The sequence below is a fragment of the Glycine soja genome, chromosome 14, assembly GCF_004193775.1.
Source record: "Glycine soja cultivar W05 chromosome 14, ASM419377v2, whole genome shotgun sequence".
NCBI classification, from domain to species: domain Eukaryota; kingdom Viridiplantae; phylum Streptophyta; class Magnoliopsida; order Fabales; family Fabaceae; genus Glycine; species Glycine soja.
Genome location: NC_041015.1, coordinates 35435036 through 35456020, shown reverse-complemented (window position 1 = coordinate 35456020; position 20985 = coordinate 35435036). Strand labels below are relative to the sequence as shown.

Sequence of the window (20985 nt, the reverse complement as noted above, 5' to 3'; positions counted from 1 at the left end):
TTCCAATTTCCAATTTCAACTTTTAGTAACTTCCCCTTCCAACTTCCAACCTCCATTTTCAACTTTCAACTTCCAATAACTTTCATTTCCAACTTCCAACTTCCAGTAACTTCCACTTCCAACTTTCAACTTCCATTTTTAACTTTCAACTTCCAATAACTACTTCCAACTTCCAACTTCCAAATTTTAATTTCAAATTTCAAATTTTAATTTTCAATTTTCAAATTTAACTTTTCAAATTTCAATTTTCAATTTCAAAATTTCCTTTTCTAAATTTCAAATAGTTTTCTTAAAACATGAAACTAATTTGAAAAGTTTAATAGATTCTTTAAAAACAATCAAAAAACTCAATCAGGAACAAACATCAAAGACAATCAAACACACAATAAAAAATACAATCAATCAATCATCAAACACAAATTCAATCACAATCGTCAAGAACTGTCTAAACTCAAGTAGAAAACAAGCATCAAAAGTAATCAATCAAAGACAAGTGACCTGTTGGTATCATTTGATATTACTTGTTGGGGTTGTTGATCAAGTGGCCTTTGTTTGTTGTCTCCATAAATCGCATATTCACTTTTCTTGGGGAGAAATGTGGCCTTCGTTTGTTGTCTTCATAAATCACATATTCATTTATCTTGGAGAAAAATATGAATAAACTTTGATGCATGCCATGTGTTTGGAGAAATTGCTATCAATGTATCGACTTTGCTCTTCTCCATTTTCATAGTCTTTCATCATGATACCCAGACTTATGATTTTCTTCTCTGAATCACTTGAATAATTTATGACATTATCTTCCCAAGTGATATATCCTTTCTTTTCTTTCTTCTCTTTGAAATTCATCTTGTCGGATTTTTCCATTCTTCTTTTAAACACAGGACAATTGAATCTCATGTGCCCAAGTTGATCGCACTCAGCATTTTGGGGCTAAAGAGGAACCTTCTTCTTTCTTCTTTCATCATCATCTTCTTTCTTCTCTAGTTTTTTTTTATGTAGTTGCATTTCTCTCAACCATTGTAGGAATGAATGAATCAAATTCAATGGCTTCCCATATCTTTAGATCTATGGCTTCTATAAAGATCTGCATTCGGATTTTCCAATAATGATAACCCTCACCATTGAACATAAGAGCCTATTGATAGAATTTTCCTCAGAAAATGGAAATTTGGTTGAGGCCATATCTATTCTTGAAGTTTTTAAACTTTATACAAGAATCCTGCTCTGATACCACTTGTTAGACCTTGTGGCCTCAATAATCTTAAGAGGGATAGGCTTAGAATGCAGAAGAAGCAACAACAATCAATTTAATAATGTTCTATAAACATGCAAGGCAAAATTGATTGCAATAACATAAATGAGATAAGGGAAGAGAGAATGCAAACACAGTTTTATACTGGTTCGGCCACAACCCGTGCCTACGTCCAGTACTCAAGCAACCCACTTGAGATTTCCACTATCTTTGTAAAATCCATTACAAAGTCTGAACCACACAGGGACAACCCATCCCTTGTGTTCAGGAATCCTTTACAACAAGAGACTCACAGTCTCTTAACCAATCTCATTGAATAAGAAGAATGGAAGAAGAATTCTCTCTTCAAGAGAAGAATATTACAATGAAGATCCATGGATGAACTCTTAATGGATGTGCAAGTGTTTGCCCAAGAGTTCTTTGAGAGAGCATTTGACAATGAAGTTCTCTTGGAATCTCTCTCATTTTCTTTTGAGAGGATAAGACATTTTGGACCAACAAAACTCTCTCATCTTAAAATTCGTGCCCAAGTCACCTATTTATAGGCCTTTGATGGCCATTCACAAATCTAATGAAAAGATGTGACTGTTGGCAGATTTTCTGAAAACTTTCCACTGGTAATCGATTACAATGTTTGTGTAATCGATTACACAGTTATAATTTGAAGGGTTATGACTTTTGAATTTGAATTTCCAAAGTTTCGTTGCTGGTAATCGATTACAGACATATGGTAATCGATTACATGTTGAAAATTCAAATTCAAAACATTTTTCAACAGCTATTTCTCAACCCTGTCTTCTGGTAATCGATTATACTTCCTGGTAATCGATTACCAGAGCCTTGCATGTCTTGAAAGCACTTTGTTTTAAGGCAAGGCTTGGTCTTTAGTGAATCTTGAAACAAGGCTTTGTTTGTTGAAGCAATCTTGAATTATTCTTGAAGCAAATGCTTATCATTTGAAGCAGCCTTGTTAGATTCTTCTTTGACATCATCAAAATCATGTATACATACATTCACACTACACGCCCTCGCCATCAGAGGACTGCATGTCCTCACCTTCAGAGGGCTACACGCCCTCGCCATCAGAGGACTGCATGTCCTCACCTTCAGAGGGCTACACGCCCTCACCTTTAGAGGACCACACGTCCTCACCTTCAGAGGGCTACATGCCCTCGCCATCAGAGGACTGCATGTCCTCACCTTCAGAGGGCTACACGCCCTCGCCATCAGAGGACTGCATGTCCTCACCTTCGTAGGGCTACACGCCCTCACCTTTAGAGGACCACACGTCCTCACCTTCAGAGGGCTACACGCCCTCGCCATCAGAGGACTGCATGTCCTCACCTTCAGAGGGCTACACGCCCTCGCCATCAGAGGACTGCATGTCCTCACATTCGTAGGGCTACACGCCCTCACCTTTAGAGGACTACACGTCCTCGCCAACAGAGGGCTGCACGCCCTCACCTTGAGAGGACATGCCCTCACCTTTAGAGGATTGCGCATCCTCGCCTTCAAAAGGCGACACGTCCTGAACTTCAGAGGGCTACGCGCCCTCGCCTTTAGAGGGCTACGCGTCCTCACTTTCAGTGGGCTCCATGTCCACACCTTAAGATAATTTAAGGTCCTCTACCCTTAAATGCTTAACCGAGACTCGCGCTCCCGGTTAAGGGGCCAGTAAATTCCTTTTATCAGTTTCTGGGCCACCCCCTGATATTGGAGGAGGGCCAACTGTGCGAGCACAACCAGAGAGGGAGGCTATCACACAGCTACTATGCATATTGGGGAAAGATTTCACCCGTGCCGCTGCAAAGAGACGAGTGCGGATCATGCGCACCAACATGACCACTCTTACATAGATATAGATGACGTTGCCACTTAGCAACATTCTGCCCAACGACCGCAATGCCGATCTCCCCCTGTGGAAGTATCAGTTGGTCTGTGTCGTTCCGACATAGGTAAGTATGCATATGGTTCAATTGATTTCTGATGCCATCTATTATTTGCAGGGATCACACCCACAAAGACACCCAGTGGACCCGGAAAAGTCCAGCAGGGCCCTGGGGTTTCCAGCTCTGGTTACGAGCCTCTATCAGTCCTAAAGGGTGCCCGTACCCCCCCGGCAAAGTCACGTCATCATAGGTAAGTATGCACATCGCTCAATTGATTTCTGATTTCATCTATTGTTTGCAGGGATCGCACCTGCAAGAAACCCAGTGGACCCGAAGAAGTCCAACAAGGTCTTGGAGTTGTCAAGCTCTAATTACGGGTCTCTGTCAGTTCTACGGAGTACCTGTCACCTCCAGCAAGGGCATCAGGCCCCCTACTAATCGAGCTTTCATCAAGAAGTACTGCGTCTCCAGGCAAGCGCAGGGCGAAATACCACAGCAGCCTGGGGATGGCCGGCAGCGGGCAACAGACGCACCGCCATCACCTCTAGAGTTCACCTCTGCTCATCCACAAAAAGGTTTGAGTATTGCCTACACCACATGGCCGACCAATAGGCGACCAAGTCCAAAGCCAAAGGTAAGCAAAGTACTAGGTCAGTGACCGACAAGTCATAAGGCGTCCAGCTCAAGACGTTAAAGAAGCGCTACTAGGAGGCAACCTAGTACCTTTTGAATCTATGCTTGTTATTTGATCACTTTTTATAGTAGGACGCACCTAGTTGCTCATGATCCTGGGAATTTAAATAAAACAAGCGCAAGCTCCGAAGGTAGTCATACCTCACAAAATATATATATGTATGTTTAGGTAGTGAAAATACCTTATATATGCATGTATGTAAACAAAAAAACACTTCACAAAATATATATATGTATGTTTAGGTAGAAAGATACCTTAGATATGCATGTATGTAAACAAAAAATACTTCACAAAATATATATGTATGTTTAGGTAGAAAGATACCTTGGATATGCATGTATATAGCAAAAATACCTTACAAAACATATATATGTATGTTTAGGTAGCAAGATACCTTGGATATGCGTGTATATAGCAAAAATACCTCACAAAAATATACACATGTTTAGGTAGCAAAATACCTCATGAAAAAAAAACAAACAAAAAAAACAAACAAGAAAAAGAAATAAACCAATGATAATGATAAAAAAAAAAGGAAGAAAAAAAAGAAAAAAAAGTTGTCTAGCTGAAAAACCAACATGCTTGTGAAAAGAGATGACTTCCAACTTTTCTTTAAAGAAAAATTCGTTGATCATAGCTAGTTTTTGGAAAAAAAATGTGTATACACCTGAAGGGTGAATGCTGTGAAAATTTTCCCGACGCCCAAAATGAACTCGGATGAATGCACAAATTGATAAAAGAACATATTTTGGAATCATTGGGTTGATCTAAAATAGAGGAAATGAATCCTGAGCCCTAGCATCACATGACCATAAAAATTTGACACTTGAGTGTCCGCATAGGTGCATGCATGACCAGTTTTGCATAAAATTTCCAAATCATCTTTTTTGTATTTGTGTCATGGAAATAATGTGGGGCATCCCTTTTTATCCTTGAACCAAACCAAACCCTGACATGTATCATGTCTAGTCATTCTACAAGCCTTGAGCCAAAATCCTAACTCACCATAAACCTTGACCCAGGGTGAGAATGCCAATCCTTACCCTCGGAAGCAAAAAAGAAAAGAAGGAAAATTTCCAATCAAAGAGAAAGCAAAAAGAAAAGAAGGAAATTCCCAATCAAAGAGTGGGAGAAAGTAAAAAAAAGAAAAAAAAAAGAAGAAGAAGGAAAGAAAGCTCCTGATCAAGGATCGAAAGAAAACAGAAGAAATGTGCAGAAAGGTCTTTGGACCGGACAATATCTGAAGAATACAGAATTGTCACCAAATGAACAAAAAGAAGGAAAGGAAACCACGACCTAAAGTGGTCTTCTCCCTTTAATTGCCAACCAAAATCTTGTGCGCTAGCGACTTTTTCGCCCCGCACTAAACAAAAACAGAAAAGGAAAAAAGCCAAAAAAAAATCAAAAGCCGAAAAACCCACCAAAAGAACCCGTTTCCAAGGGAAGTCCTATTGATCCATGATCACGCATGTAATCTTTGATTTGATAGGAAATGATTTGTAAAATCAAGTCATGACATATCTATGGTTCGGAATTAGGATCAAACACTTACCTGTGCGAGATTGATACACTTTGAGTGGATTTCTTCTATTTTTGTCGAACCCAGTGTTTCCTCTAAATGGTCATTTAGAAACGAAATGCTAAACATCCAAAATCTCATTTATGGTTATGAGAAAATTTCATCAGCATACTCTCCTTCCCTGGTAGACGCATTGTTTTTCACTCAAAAAAGCATATGCTGCTCTAATCAGTTGGAATATTTGTCTCTTTGCTAAAGCATGTTTGCATTTTAGTGGAGAAAACACCGAGACTTTTTCAAGTCTCACAAGCGCTCTAGAACTACGTAGGTCTGAGTTCCTCATTGGAGGATACGTAGGAGCAGGAGCCTCGCTTTTGTCGACCGCACCGCTTTTTGTTACCATGACCCAAAGGCTGGTAGCCCGCGGAGACGCCTTACGGTTATCCGCACCTTGTCATTCAGTGACCCCAAGTGTGATTGATGAGCGGAGACAAATTATGGTCATTCTGCGCCCTTTTGTCATCCAAAGGCGGCGGACCCCAACTTGTGTTTGGTCATTTTGAGGTGCTTGGCACCCATCATTAGGCAATTTGTGAAATTCCGTGACGTGCCGGAAATCAAAAGAAAATATTGATGCACAATCCGTAAGGTTCCGTGACACACCGGAAATCAAATGGAAGCATCGTTGCACAATTAGTGAGGTTCCGTAACATTCCGTAAGTCAAAAAGGGGATGATTATGTAATCCGCAAGGTTCCGTAACATTACGGAAAGAAAACAAGTATCGTTACGAAATTCGTAAGTTTCCGTAACTTTACGAAAAAGAATCACCAAAAAAAGGCAGGGGTGTACTTAGCAAAAATGGGGGTGCAAATAGAAACCAGGCCCAATTGGGCCCTCCAGAAGATTCCTCCAGAAGGCTGTTGCTTCTGGAGGAAGCAACCCTGCTTGCCTGGGCGAGCTGGGTGGCAAGCTTCTCCCCCAATTTTCTATAAATAGGGGGAGAAGTGAAGTAGAAAAGGGTTCAGCCCCTTAGGCACTTCTCTCTCTTTCAAATTTGCTTAGAAAAATTGTTTCCGTGAAGAAAATCCAAGCCGAGGCGCTTCCGTAACGTTTCCGTGAGTGATTTCGCGAAGGTTTTCGACCGTTCTTTGACGTTCTTCATTCGTTCTTCATCGTTCTTCGGTCTTCAACGGGTAACTACCTCAAACCAAGCTTTTCAATTCATTCTATGTACCCGTGGTGGTCCACACTTGGTTTCATGTATTTTTATTCTCATTTCATTCACTTTTTATACCCCCTTTTGACGTGCTTAAGCCATTTTATTTAAGTCATTTCTCGCTTAACCTAAAAATAAAATAAATTTCCACCGATCGTTTGAATTGTATTATCCGTTAACTTCGGTTAAAATGAATTCCGACCATTCGGTCGTGCCGTAACCACGTTGGAAATCAAAAAAGAGGTAAAATAATAATATAATAATAAAAAAAATGTCTTTTAGTAAAATAAAGCGGAAAATCAATCGGACGTTTTCTCTTTGGGATTTCTCATTCTTGATTGAATTGACTAATAACTAAGGTAAAACTAAGGCTAAAATCAACTCGCCTAGTCAAGCTCGTCCACAAAAATTGGTTTTTGAAAGTTTATCACTTCAATTTCTTATTAAGTAAAATGAGTCATTTTTAAGGTCCAACGCCTTAAAATGATCACCTTTCAAGTAAAAAGAATCACTTGATTCACGCATAAGAAAGAACTACGTAGGTCTGATTTTTTCATCCCAATTGAGGAATACGTAGGAGCAAAGGGAAACACCCTTGTCGACCACAAAAAGAGAAAAAATATAAAAAGGGTATAAAGGATATAAGGACATAAAAGGGAACATAAAAATCAAAGTCATGTTTGCACATTCGATTAAAGGCTGTCGTCTCTTGTGACGGACGTGTGGGGTGCTAATACCTTCCCCGCGCGTAAATACAACTCCCGAGCCATTCACTTAAAAGTTCGTAGATTGCGTCTTTTCCGGTTTTTCCGACGTTTTCCTCAAATAAACGTTGGTGGCGACTTCGCGCGTATTCCTTTCGTGGAACACGCATCCCGCGAGTCACGCGTCACCCTCCCGCCGAAGGGTAGGTTGCGACAGTGTCCATGTATGAATCATCATCTTCTGCATTAACACCAATTGTTTTGCCCTGTAGAACCACGCACCACCTTTCATCACAAGGGTCTTGCACGTAAAATACTTGTCTAGCTTGTTCTGCCATGATGAAAGGGTCATTGTGGTAACCAAGTATCTTTAGGTCTACCAACATAAATCCTATATCATCGGTGCGCACACCGGTGTTGCTGTCAACCCTTTTACATTTGAAAACACATACCGTAAATTTCACATAGTTAAGCTCCCAAATTTCATCAATGAACCCAAAGTAAGGGATGGAAGCTACACAGGGATTGGCGTCATTGACACTTGCAAAGTGTTGAGATTCAGGCCTTAGGGTGACCCCGCTGTTCTGCATTGTACTTTTGTCATCTTGTGCTTTTGTGTAAAATGAATACTTGTTTATGTCGTATCCTTGCCAGGTTATAACATTTCTTTTAGGCCCATCTGCTAGCTTTCTTAATGTTTCTGAATCATTCTCATCTGCAAAGATTGTATCTTTAAACCAATCACAAAAAGTCTTGTTATGCTTTTTCAACACCCAATTCTTTGACATTTTCGGATTATTCTGTTTGACTAAAGCTTCATGCTTAACTATGTATGGCAAAACTTCATTACTATTGCTCAAGACATACAAGTGAGCTTGTAAAAAATCTTCTGCACTTGGAGTGATCACATGCAGTCCTCTTGAACCCTTACCACCCACTTTGTCATCATGCTGAGACTCAGGAAGCCCAACAGGTTTAGCCTTCTCTAAGTATTCTGAACAAAATTCAATGGCTTCTTCTGCAATGTACCTCTCAACAATAGATGCTTCTGGACGATATAGATTCTTTGTATACCCTTTTAAGATCTTCATGTATCGCTCAATCGGGTACATCCACCGTAGATAAACAGGACCACAACATTTGATTTCTCTGACCAGATGCATAATCAAGTGAATCATGTTGTCAAAGAAAGCAGGGGGAAAATACATCTCCAACTGGCACAGTATAATTGCGGCCTCATTTTCCAACTCATCAAACATGACTGGATCAATGACTTTGCTACATATAGCATGGAAGAAAAAGCACAGGCGAGTTATCGCTAACCTGACTTTGTTTGGCAAGATGTCTCGTATAGCCACGACTAACAATTATTGCATGAGCACGTGACAATCGTGAGACTTTAACCCTACAAGCTTAAGCTCCTTCAACTGCACAAGGCTCTTAATATTTGAAGAGTGTCCTTGTGGGACCTTCACCTGACGAAGACACTGACAAAAACTTATCTTCTCCTTCTTGGAAAAAGTATGGCGGGCTGGGGGCAAGTAAATTTTCTTCCCATCAGACCTTGGATGCAACTGTGATCGTATACCCATATCAGCTAGATCTTGACGGGAATTCAAGCCATCCTTCGTCTTTCCTTGAATGTTAAGGAGCGTCCCAATCACACTGTCACAAACATATTTCTCCTCATGTATAACATCAATATAATGTCTAACGTCAAGATCACACCAGTACGGAAGATCAAAGAAAATGGACATCTTCTTCCATATGCAACTATGACTTTTATCCTTCTTTTGGGTCTTCCTAAATACAGTATTCAAGTGTTGAACCCGCTGATATACCCGCTCACCAGTCAACGGTATCGGTGCAATATCGTGCTCTTGACTTCCATTAAAAGCTTTTTTCAGTTGTCTGTAAGGATGATTGGGTGTTAGAAAGCGGCGATGCCTACTGTAGACTGTTTTTCTCCCATGTTTAAGTTGTATGTAACTTGTATTTTCTTCACAAATGGGGCATGCATGATGACCCTTAACACTGTAACCGCTGAGATTCCCATATGCTGGAAAGTCATTAATGGTACAAAAAAGCATTGCACGCATTTCAAAGGTCTCCTTGCAAAACGCATCAAATACTACAACCCCCTCGTCCCACAACTTTCTCAGATCTTCAACCAACGGACTTAGATAAACATCAATGTCATTTCCTGGCTGTCTTGGGCCCAATATCATCATAGACAACATCATGTATTTTCGCTTCATGCACAACCAAGGAGGCAAATTGTAAATTACTAGCAGAAATGGCCATGAACTGTGTTGAGTGCTTAAGGTGCCATATGGATTCATTCCATCACTGTCTAGTCCAAGTCTAAGATTTCTTGGCTCACTCCCGAAATCCGGATACAAACCATCAATCTTCTTCCACTACGAGCAATCAGCCGGATGACGGACCATTCCATCAGAAATCCTTCCATTTGCATGCCATGTAAGGTCTGATTGGAAGATACCACAAAACCTTCACTGGGGGGCCCTTGTTGGAGTTGTCATCAGAACTACTTTCTTCTTCATCCTTCACTTTGTACCGTGAAGTCCCATAGATAGGGCATTTGGACATTTCTTGGAATTCATGCCTGTACAGTATGCAATCATTGGGGCAAGCATGAATCTTCTGATACTCCATACCCATCGGACACAATATCTTTTTCGCCATATAGTAACTTTTAGGCAATGTGTTGTCCTCTGGAAGCAGATTGTGCACTACCTCAAGTAGTGAGGTGAAACTTTTGTCACTCCACCCATACCTAGCCTTTACATTAACCAGACTTAACACAGCAGACAACAGGGTTAAGGAATTCTTACACCCTGCATACAAAGGCTTCTTAGAATCACTCTACAATCCTTCATACACAGGGGCGTGTGCTTGCTGGAAAGACTCTTGTCCAAGGTCACGAATCATGTCCTCTAACCGATCTCCCATTTCTACATCAAACGGTTTAGTTTGGGACCCACTCTACATGTCTGTGACTTCACCATGCCATATCCACGTCGTGTAATTCTTCTTAATCCCATCACACAATAGATGGTCCCGTATGTCATCTAGTAATTGTCGTCTTCCATTCAAACAGTTGATGCAAGGACAATAATATTTTCCTTCTTCATTCGGTTGACCTCTTTCTGAAGCAAATTGCAAGAACTGTTCGACACCATCCTCATATTCTGGACTCATGCGACTTTCATTCATCCAACTTCGATCCATCTAAGCAATTCCATGCATGAAAATCTCACTTTTTTATTTATAGGTGTGGCCCTATCCCATTTAGGAAAATTGTCTTTTATGTTAGCTTCAAACGTCAGGGTTACCATTATTTACAAAAATTTGACTAAATTTCGGCAGCATTTCGCATTGGTCTCCAAGTACACGACATGACATCGGTCAAATGAATTTCCCGATAATCAAGTATGCACTCGGAGAACAACTTGAAATGCATTGAACCGAAATTTAATCAAATTAATGAAAATAATAATTACCTTCACGAATGAATCTAACATAAAAATACCAGTCTCCCCAAACTGTCCAAATGGACAATTCAAGACTAAATACAATGACTAATGCAAACTGTCCGCAAGAGTCATTGCATTCAGTCTCAAACGGGAATCTAAGGTTCACTCACCATGAACAACAGTTGTTTATATAGCAAATTACACTGATCACATACAAGAACATACAAAAGGTAAAATTCAATTATAGACAAATATAGACATCAGCAGTTGTTTATGTAACTAATTTTAAATGCTGGGTTTCATGGGTGTTTATGTTTTATTATTGTAGTTGGGTATATGTGTGTGTGTGTGTGTATCATGAGGGTCTGTGTGTATCATGAGTACCAATGTTGTGTATATGAGACAAAAGATCATGGAGTTGAAGAAGAAGGCAGGGGAAGCCACAACACCCAGTGGTTGTTCATTCATGAACTTGGAAAAATTCATTAAGGAGGTGTTGCTTAATTAGATAAACCGAAAAAGTTTCTTCTACAAATCAAAATTCTCCTTGCTTGCCTTGAGATAGAAAGCCTCCACAATTATTGGATTTTGCCCTTAACATCTTAGCATCGGATTCTGGCTCCCCTTCTGTTCCTTTTGTTGTGGTCCTAAAACATCATAATGATCCTCTTCTCCTTATTTCAGGAACCTATCAAGGCTGCAGAGAAATCTCATGTACCTAGCTGCAATAGCTGATTCTCAACCACAACCATCTCCATTGGCTGGTCAGGTACATCATACTGTTGGGGATATCACTGCAACAGCCTTTCTCAATGCTTCAACAGCAGCCAGGCATGCACAACCAACTTGGCATAAGCTCCATTGGACGTCAAGGCCTCCATATGCTGCAAAGTGAAGCCACTAATGTTGGAGGCAATGCAACCATAGGAGCCGGAGGAGGGTTTCCGGACTTTGTACGCATCGGTAGTGGCAAGCAAGATATTGGAATCTCTGGTGAAGGCAGAGGAGGAAACTCTAATGGCCACTCTGGTGATGGTGGTGAGACACTTAATTACCTTAAAGCTGCTGGTGATGGAAGCTGAACTAGCCAGGGAGAATGGTAAAAGTTTCCTTGGCCCTTAGTCGTTTATTGAGTTAATTAGGAGAATTAGGCAGTGGAGATTAAGTAGGGAAGGGAAGGAAGAAAGCGAAAAGTTGCTGCTTAGATATCTTGTTCGTTAATCTTGTGCTAAAGGGAAACTGCCTTAACGTTTCTGTAGTACTAGTATTTTCTGTGTGTGGTTGTGTGTGTGTGTGTGTGTGTGTGTGTGTGTGTGTGTGTGTGTGTGTGTTTCTGTGTGTGTGTGTTTGTTTCTGTGTGTGTGTTTCTGTGTGTGTGTGTGTGTGTGTTTGTTTCTGTGTGTGTGTGTTTCTGTGTGTGTGTGTGTTTCTGTGTGTGTGTTTGTGTGTGGCTGTCTGTGTGTGTGTGTGTGAATGTCTTCCATTGTGTTCCTTATTCTAATGACTGTGCCGCGAAGCAAAATAGGGAATGAAAAGAGAGAATCGTGAAGGGGAAGGTTAAACCGAAATCTTCCAAAAGGTTAAAAAAAGAAGAAAGATAGAAAGAAATATTAAGACATGGTCGGGACTGATGATAGGAATAAAGAGAAAATAACCACTTTTGACATCATGGAGGTGTGTGAGAGAAAGAGAAAGAAAAAAGGGAATTATTCAGATGATGTTGATTCCAATAGTGTTGAGAAGGTAGTAGCTATGTGGGAGAGGAGACTTTCGTTGAAACTTCTGCTTGCTGCCTTGAATGGAAAGGATTCTGCAGTAGCTATGTGCAAATTCTGTAGGCTCATGGGTACTACCACTGCTGAGCTATTGTTGAATCGGTAAAGAAGAACAAGAGTTCAGTTTCTGCTGATAAGTCCCTAACACTGATTTCCATGTTTTATAGGTTTAAGGATACTTGGGTGTGGGGAGCTGCATGTAATGGGATCTTCTCTACCAAAAGTTCAATAAAAAAAACAAATATATAGATAATACAAGAGAGAGAGAAGGGCAGTGGCAATCACAACATATATATAGAGAAGGGCAGTAGATAAAATTACAAAAACATTCAACACTAACAATGAACAAGTTCTGAGAGTTAAAATCACAGTAAATACTTCAAAGATATCAGTCCAATGAAAGAAAGGTCATGTAGACAGGCATGAACATATCAGTCCAATGAAAGAAAGGTCATGTAGACAGGCATAGCATAAGTTACAAATATACCAGTAATGCATACAACAACAATTTCAAATTAGTTTTTGAATCAAAGATATAAATACCTGAGTTTGAGGCTTCAGCATAATTGACTTTCTAGCAATGACCGCAGGACCAGTTTGAATTTTCAAACAGCAATGACCACAGGATCAACAATGGCTAAAATCGCTCCTAATGGAATCTGAAAATAGTATGGCAGCAGAATTTAGTGTTTAGCAAATTAAATAAAATAAGGCAAAATGACATTATAAATAATATATTTGATTTTGTCCTGCATCCATTTCCTTCCCTCTATCTAGTTTGGAGTCTTATACTCAAATTACTTGCTGACTTTCTTCTATATTCACTCTTGCATTTGTGGGAGCTTGTGATTATGCTTAGTCATGTTAATTTCTTCTATATTCACTCTTGCTTGTGGCTAATATTTATGCCCCTTGTGATTTAGAAGGTAAAAGACAGCTATGGCAGTCTTTGAGTACAAGGAAGCTTCAATCTCAATTGGGTAGAGGTATTAAGTGGGCCTCTATCAGGAATTTGGTTGGGAAGCATAAGATAGATCTTCTTTGTTTGCAAGAAACAAAGAGGGATTCCATTGACAGGGCACTTTGTCAGGCTCTGTGGGGTCACTCAGACTTTGATTGGGAATGGTTTCCTGCGGATAATACAGCTGGGGGGCTTCTCTGTGTCTGGAATAACAATAACTTCCAGGTTGATATTAAAATAGCTTGAAGGGGTTTCATCATGTTGGAGGGGGTATGGCTGGTAGAAAGTCAGAGGGTAGTGGTGGCTAATATCTATGCTTTTGGTGAGCTAGAAAGCAAAAGACAGTTATGGCAGAGGCTATATTTAATGAAGAATTTGTCCCAGGTTCAGTGTTGGTGCCTTGTAGGGGACTTCAACTGCATCAGACACCCAGCTGAAAGAGTGGGAAGCACTCTTTGTAATCCAGACACTAATCTTATAGCTGAATTTAACGTGGTCAATGTAGACCTTGTCTGTATCCAAGAAACCAAAAGGGAGAATTTTAATAAGAGCATTTGTCAGGCCATTTGGGGGGACTCGACTACTCAGTGGGATTGTGTTCCTTCTGTGCAGGCTGCTGGTGACTAAAATAATCAGCTTTTTTGCTCCCTGACACATTAGTTATAGTTTTTATGTGTTGTGTAGCACTTAGATTACAAGAGTGTAAGCAAGAGGCAGAAGAAAGGAAGGGAGAGATATGGAGGAGTTTTTTCTGGCAATGAAACTGGTTTTTTCAGTTGCTGTTGTGGGGATTCTAAGCTGGATTCTTTCTGTGTATGGTAATTTGTGGCATGAGTCTCAAAGGGTGAGGAAGAGGCTACAAATGCAAGGTATAAAAGGGCCTCCACCTTCTTTTCTACATGGGAATCTGCCTGATATGCAAAGAATTCAATCTTAGGCCAAAGCTGCTTCCACTTGCAACTCCAACCATTCTGATCAGTTTCTAGCACATGACTACACTACAACCCTCTTCCCCTATTTTGAACACTGGAGGAAACAATATGGTACCCTTCTCTTAATTTGGATCTATTAATCTTAACCATTTTTTTAAAAATGTTTTATGTAAACAAATCTGGTGCTGAGGATGTTGGATTACTACAAAGCTGGTTAAAAAATTCTACATTTTTTTATTATAGATTTAGACCTGTTTGAATAAATTTATTCTTAACAGAAGAAAATAAAGAAATAACTTAAGGACTTATGCTTATATAAGTGTTCTCATCTAATTTCTTTAAAAGTTGAAGTGTATAAGTGTATGCTTGTTTACTCGTCTAAGACGTGTGTATCCTATGATTTTTGCATCAAGAATTTCAAAAGGCAGAGAAGCTAGACTTTTTAGCTTGTCAATCGACGGGGATCTTTTGCCTCAAATGCTGAACCAAACAGGTTATAAGTTTTTTTTTTATGAAGCCCATGGAAATTCGAATTCACCAATTTTCTTTTCCTTATTCCTTCCCCCTTAAACCCTCCTTCTCAACCACTCAAACAGATTATAACGACTGCGTTTACTGTATCATTTCTGAAGCTCCAAACATTAGTTCACACTTTCCAAAGCACATAACCAAAAAAGAACAACACTACTGAAATAAAAAACCATTGATTATGTTCAACAGAATTATAATCCAAATACACCCTCAATTGATTTTAACTTCTTATTTTCTTTTCTTAATAAGAATTTAGGAAGAAATTTATCCTAAAGTATGGAGTAAAAAACTATGGGCATGTCAAATAGTTTCAAATTTTGGCAATCATGAATTTAAAGATAGGTTATTAACTTTTGCCGAAAGTCTAGTTAGGTGCATCTGTGCCTAAATGAGCAACTTTGTTGAAGCACTAATTTCAACAAGACATGGTGTTATCACGTTTTTTTTCAGTTTTTGCAATGTTTTCTTGGGGACTTCAATAGCATTAGATGTTCAGAGGAAAGAATCAGCTTATCTCAAAGAAGGGCAGATCCATATGACATTTCAGCTCTAAGTATATGCTTCAAAGAACAGGCTTCAGCTCTAAGTGGATCAAATGGATTGAGGGGTGCCTCAATTCTACATCCATTTCAATCTTGGCCAATGGCAGAGAAGTACCCTAGACTTTATTCAGTCTTATTGCAGCAGCATCAACTCATTAGATCCGTGGGAGTGTATCAAGGCGTGGGGTGGGAATGGAACTTTGCTTGGAGAAGAGCCTTGTTTGACAATGAGATCACCTCAGCGGCTAACTTTCTCAGAGATATTGCAGAAAATAAAATCCAGCAACAGGGTTCAAATACTTGAGAGTGGTCTGCAGATCTAGAAGGACAATATTCAACTCGCAGTGCCTATGATCTGATAGGAGAAGAAGCAAGAAACAACAGTGAGGAAGAATGTTTTGAGAAGCTTTGGAGGATAAAGGTTCCAGCTAGGTTTCTAGTGTTTGCATGGAGATTATTAAGAGATAGGTTGCCGACAAGACAAAACTTGCAGAGAAGATAGATACAGCTCACAGATTCACTTTGTCCTCTCTGCAGAACCCAACAAGAGGATGCATCCCATCTTTTCTTTCACTGCAGCAAAGTTCAACCCATATGGTGGGAAACCATGTCATGGATGCAAGTTAAGGGTGTTTTTCCATTAAGCCCAAAGCAGCACTTCCTTCTTCATTTGGGTGTTCAACCTGCTGGTGTAAGAAATAATAGATGGCAATGTTGGTGGCTAGCTTTAACCTGGTCCATTTGGAAACTTAGAAATAGTCTGGTCTTCTCTAATGCGAATTTTGATGCTAATAAGCTGTTTGAAGAAGCCATGTTCCTTCTATGGTCTTGGCTTAGGAGTTTTGAGAAGGATTTCACATTGCATTTCAATCACTGGTCAAGCAATTTACCACAAAGTTTTATGTATCAGTAGGGGATTGCATAGTTATGAGATCTATACATGTAAATTCATATGCATTTTGTATCCATACCTTGGTTCCCCCTCAAAATACCTTGGATGGAGTTTCTTTCAATGTTTTAACCCATACTCAGAGGGATACATTGGTTGAACCTTTTAAAGAAGAGGAGGTGTGATGTGCTGTGTGGAGTTGTGGGAATGACAAAAGCCTGGGGCTAGATGGCTTCAATTTCAGGTTTATTAAACACTTTTGGGAGGAATTAAAACCTGAATTTCTTAGGTTTATATCATAGTTTTATGTTAATGCTTCTTTCCCTAGAGGAAGCAATTCTTCCTTTATTGCTCTGATACCTAGGATAAAGGATCCCCAGGTTATTAGTGATTTCAGGCCTATTTCCCTCATAGGCTGCATTTATAAAGTTATTACTAAATTGCTGGCTAATAGGATGAGAAAGATCATGCCTCAGATTATTGATGAAAGGCAGTCAGCATTTATTAAAGGGAGACAGCTGCTACATGGAGTCTTGGTGGCTAATGAAGTGGTTGAGGAGGCTAGGAGATCTAAGAGACCCTGCATGATTTTCAAAGTGGACTTTGAGAAGGCCTACAATTCTGTTTCTTGGCATTTTCTTCTATATATGCTCAGAAGAATGGGATTTCATGAGAGGTGGATTAGGTGGATCAGGGGTTTCCTCACTTCAGCTTCTATGTCTGTCCTTGTGAATGGCAGTCCTACTGCTGAATTCAAACCTCAAAGAGGGTTGAGACAAGGGGATCCTTTGGCTCCTCTTTTATTTGATCTAGTGGTTGAAGGATTGACAGGTCTCATGAGGGAAGTAGTGTCAAATCAATGCTTTACAAGCATTTTGGTGGGGAGCAATAAGGTGCATGTTGATGTTCTCCAATATGCTGATGATACGATATTTTTCGGAGAAGCATCTATGGCAAATGTCAAAACTATGAAGGTTATTCTCAGGATTTTTGAGCTGGTTTTTGGATTGAGAATTAATTTTGCTAAGAGCAAATTTGGAGCTGTTGGTCAATCTGAGGAGTGGTGTCTTCATGCTGCAAACTATCTTAACTGTGCTTTGCTTCAATTTCCTTTCTGTTATTTAGGAATTCCGATTGCTGTCAATCCCAAAGGAAGGGTGGTGTGGGATCCTGTAATTAGGAAATTTGAAGATAGGCTGAATAGGTGGAATAAGAGAAACATATCCATGGCTGGCAGACTCACTCTTATTAAGGCTGTCTTAATAGCACTACCTTTGTTTTACTTATCTTTTTTCAAGGCCCCTAAAACAGTCATTAATAGGTTATCTTCCATTCAAAGACAATTTTTGTGGGGAGGTAAACTAGAAGAGAAGAAGATTGCATGGGTATCTTGGACACAATGTTGTGCTTCTAGAGATGTAGGAGGCTTGGGGGTCAAAGATTTGAGAATTTTAAATAATTCTCTACTAATCAAGTGGAAATGGTTCATGTTTCACCAACCACACCAGCTGTGGAATAGGATTTTGATCTCTAAATATAAGGGGTGGAGAGGATTGGATCAGGGGCCTCACAAACAGCATTTCTCAACCTGGTGGGCTGACCTAAAGGCACTTAATCAAGACCATAGTATGACTGTTGTCTCTAAACAATTCTGCTGGAAGATAGGCAGGGGTGAGAAATGCTCCTACTAAACTCGATCAACATGCTAACACTCGCGGCTTCAACCATGGCTGGTGTTGCAGGTAGTTATGATGGTGCACCAGTTTTGGCTCTTAAACTATCATCAGCACTTTTGTTTTCTGCAGCCACGGGGATGCTACTTGCTACCAACAAAATCCAACCCTCACAACTTGCTGAGGAACAAAGAAACACTGCAAGACTGTTTAAGCAGCTTCAGACACAGATCCAAACAGAAATCGCCATTGGAAATCCAAGTGAAGGAGATGTGAGGGATGCAATAGAGAAGGTTTTGGCTCTAGACAAGGCTTATCCACTCCCCTTGTTGGGTGGTGCAATGCTCGAAAAGTTTCCAGCAAAGTTTGAAGCAGCTAGATGGTGGCCGGAAAGTAGATTATCAAGCAACGACGAAGACAAGATAATGGAGATTAAGAACAACAATAATAATGGATGGAATGTGGAGTTGGAAGAGGAAATGAGGGAGGTTATTGAAGTGTTGAAGAGAAAAGACATGGAAGACTATGAGAGGTTAGGGAATATTGCACTGAAGAAAAACAAGGGTTTTGCTGTTTCAGCACCTTTGCTCACAGGAATTGCTGCACTAGGATCTGTGTTTTCAGGAGATGGATTAGTTCCTGCCCTTGCTGGGGCGTTGGCCACGGTGGTTAATGCTTTTGAGCATGGAGGGCAAGTTGGCATGGTGTTTGAAATGTACAGAACCTGTGGTGGATTTTTTCAGCTGTTGGAGGAGACAATTGAAACCGAAATTGAAGAGAAAGACTTGGACAAAAGAGAAAATGGAGAGCTATTTGAAATGAAGATGGCTTTGCAATTGGGAAGAAGTGTGTCACAGCTGAGAGAACTTGCCACAAAATCTGCTTCATGTCGTATTGAAGGGAGGGAGATACATGAATTCGCCAGCAAACTCTTCTAAGATCAATATTTGTTTTTGTTGTTTAATTCCTTACTTACCATTCTTTTAATTTTTACTCTATGCTAGAAATCTACCAAAACATGCACACAAAATTTCGTTGAAAACAAAAATCCAGGCCTCCAAACAATAAAAACTGGATACAAACTTAAACCAACAAAAACTGGATACAAACTTAAACCAACAAAAACTGGATACAGAAAGAACACTGTAGTTATCTAGGATCAGCTCCAGACAAGGATAGATAAGCCCACCCAGTTGCCTTCACGAGTTCCACGGTCTTAATCTCCTAAAAATGTTCCCAAAGTCAACACCAAATAATTAAGCATAATCATCCCAATCAAACACAAACCAATAAAATAAAAATTTACCTTCAAGTTGTGAAAACCATCACCGGCACGGATGGAAACTTTGCTCGGCGTGTAACTCTCGTCAAGCTTGAAAACCAGAAAAAGCACAATCAACTGCCACAACAAAATGAAACCCCACATTACCATTCTTATTGATACTTTTATATGGTTAGCCAAGTGGACAAAATGACCCAATAATTTGATAAGAACCTTCGGACAATGCCACCGCACTGATTAAGAACTTACTAAGAAGAGCAACAAACTAAGGTAGAGCTCATACCTTGTTAACTGGCAGCGTAGAAAGCTTTGAGCTTTGAGCACCCATGACTGTTCCAAGAGCAGTGTAGGGTTTTTTCGACCCACACAGTTCCAACAGCAGTGTAGGGTTTTCTTCGACTTTTCTTTGATAGGAGGTTCTGTGGGTTCCAGCCAGCAGTTTCCAACAGTATCGAAATGAATGTGGGGCAATGTGGGTGTCGACCGAGCAGTTTCTGGCAGATTTCAGGTGGGAGGAGAAAGAGAAGAGAGAGTGCAGCAGGGTTTTCGAGCGCGCGAGTTGTGAAATTTCAACACGTTTTAACTTATTAACATAACAACATCAACATCAGTTTTTTAAGGATAAAAAATGTTAGGATGAATCTGTTAACATCGGTTTTCTAAAAATCGATGTTAACTTCAACAAGGTAACATCGGTTTCTCAAAAAACCGATGTTCAGTTCAACTCCTTAACATCGGTTTTGTCAAAACCGATGTTAACACTATGAAGTTAACATCGGTTTTTACAAAACCGATGTTAACATATTCATCTTAACCTCATGTTAACATCGGTTATTTAAATAACCGATGTTAACATTAAGTAGTTAACATCGGTTTTTATAAAACCGATGTTAAGTAACTCCATTTATTTACAAAAATGCCGCCGCGCTTTCGTTAACATCGGTTTTTGCAATAACCGATGTAGAAAGCCTTTTTTTTAGTAGTGAAGGATTCATAGGGATCCTCCAGTAGAGTATTGGAATGATCTTAAGAGTGCCCTTAGGAATAGGCACATTCCCTCCTACTATGAAAGATAGCTTATGGACAAGCTCCAAAGGCTTAGACAAGGGAGTATGAGTGTTGAAGAATATAGACAACAAATGGAACTACTCCTTTTAAGAGCTGGACTTAGGGAGGAGGAAAAAACAAGCATAGCTAGGTTCCTTAGTGGGATTAATGTGGAAGTGAGGGACAAGGTTGAACTCCTTCCATATAGGGACCAAGATGAGCTAGTCCAACTTTGTATAAGAGTGGAGTAGCAACTTAAAAGAAAGCCTTCTTCAAAATCTTATGGCTTTCACTCTTATCCATGGAAGAACCAAGCCTAAGGACTTTTGGGGGCTGCACCTTCAAAGCCCAAAGATGATAAGGGGAAGACAATAGAAAAGAAACCCCCTAAGGCTAGTATGCAAGAGAAGTTCCAAGTGCGAGGGATCGACTTGGGATAATTTAATGTGTGCATCAGTAATGTTAGAAAATGATTCATATATGTTAATCTTATTAGGATACTAAGGGTATGAACAATGAAATCCAATCCTATATTTTCTTGAATTAATTTTAGTTGTTATTATTGTTTCCGTAATTT

The 20985-nt window shown here is 39.8% G+C and overlaps 1 protein-coding gene and 1 pseudogene across 1 annotated transcript; both read left to right on the top strand.

Moving 5' to 3' along the window:
* Positions 1-11941, top strand: part of LOC114384029 — a 35774-nt pseudogene extending 23833 nt beyond the window's left edge.
* A 6143-nt stretch (positions 11942-18084) lies between these two features.
* On the top strand, positions 18085-19017 carry LOC114384028 (probable F-box protein At4g22030). Its single transcript, XM_028343711.1, has one exon. It carries the CDS (start codon positions 18085-18087, stop codon positions 19015-19017), a length of 933 nt encoding a protein of 310 aa, XP_028199512.1.
* Positions 19018-20985: the final 1968 nt, after the last annotated feature.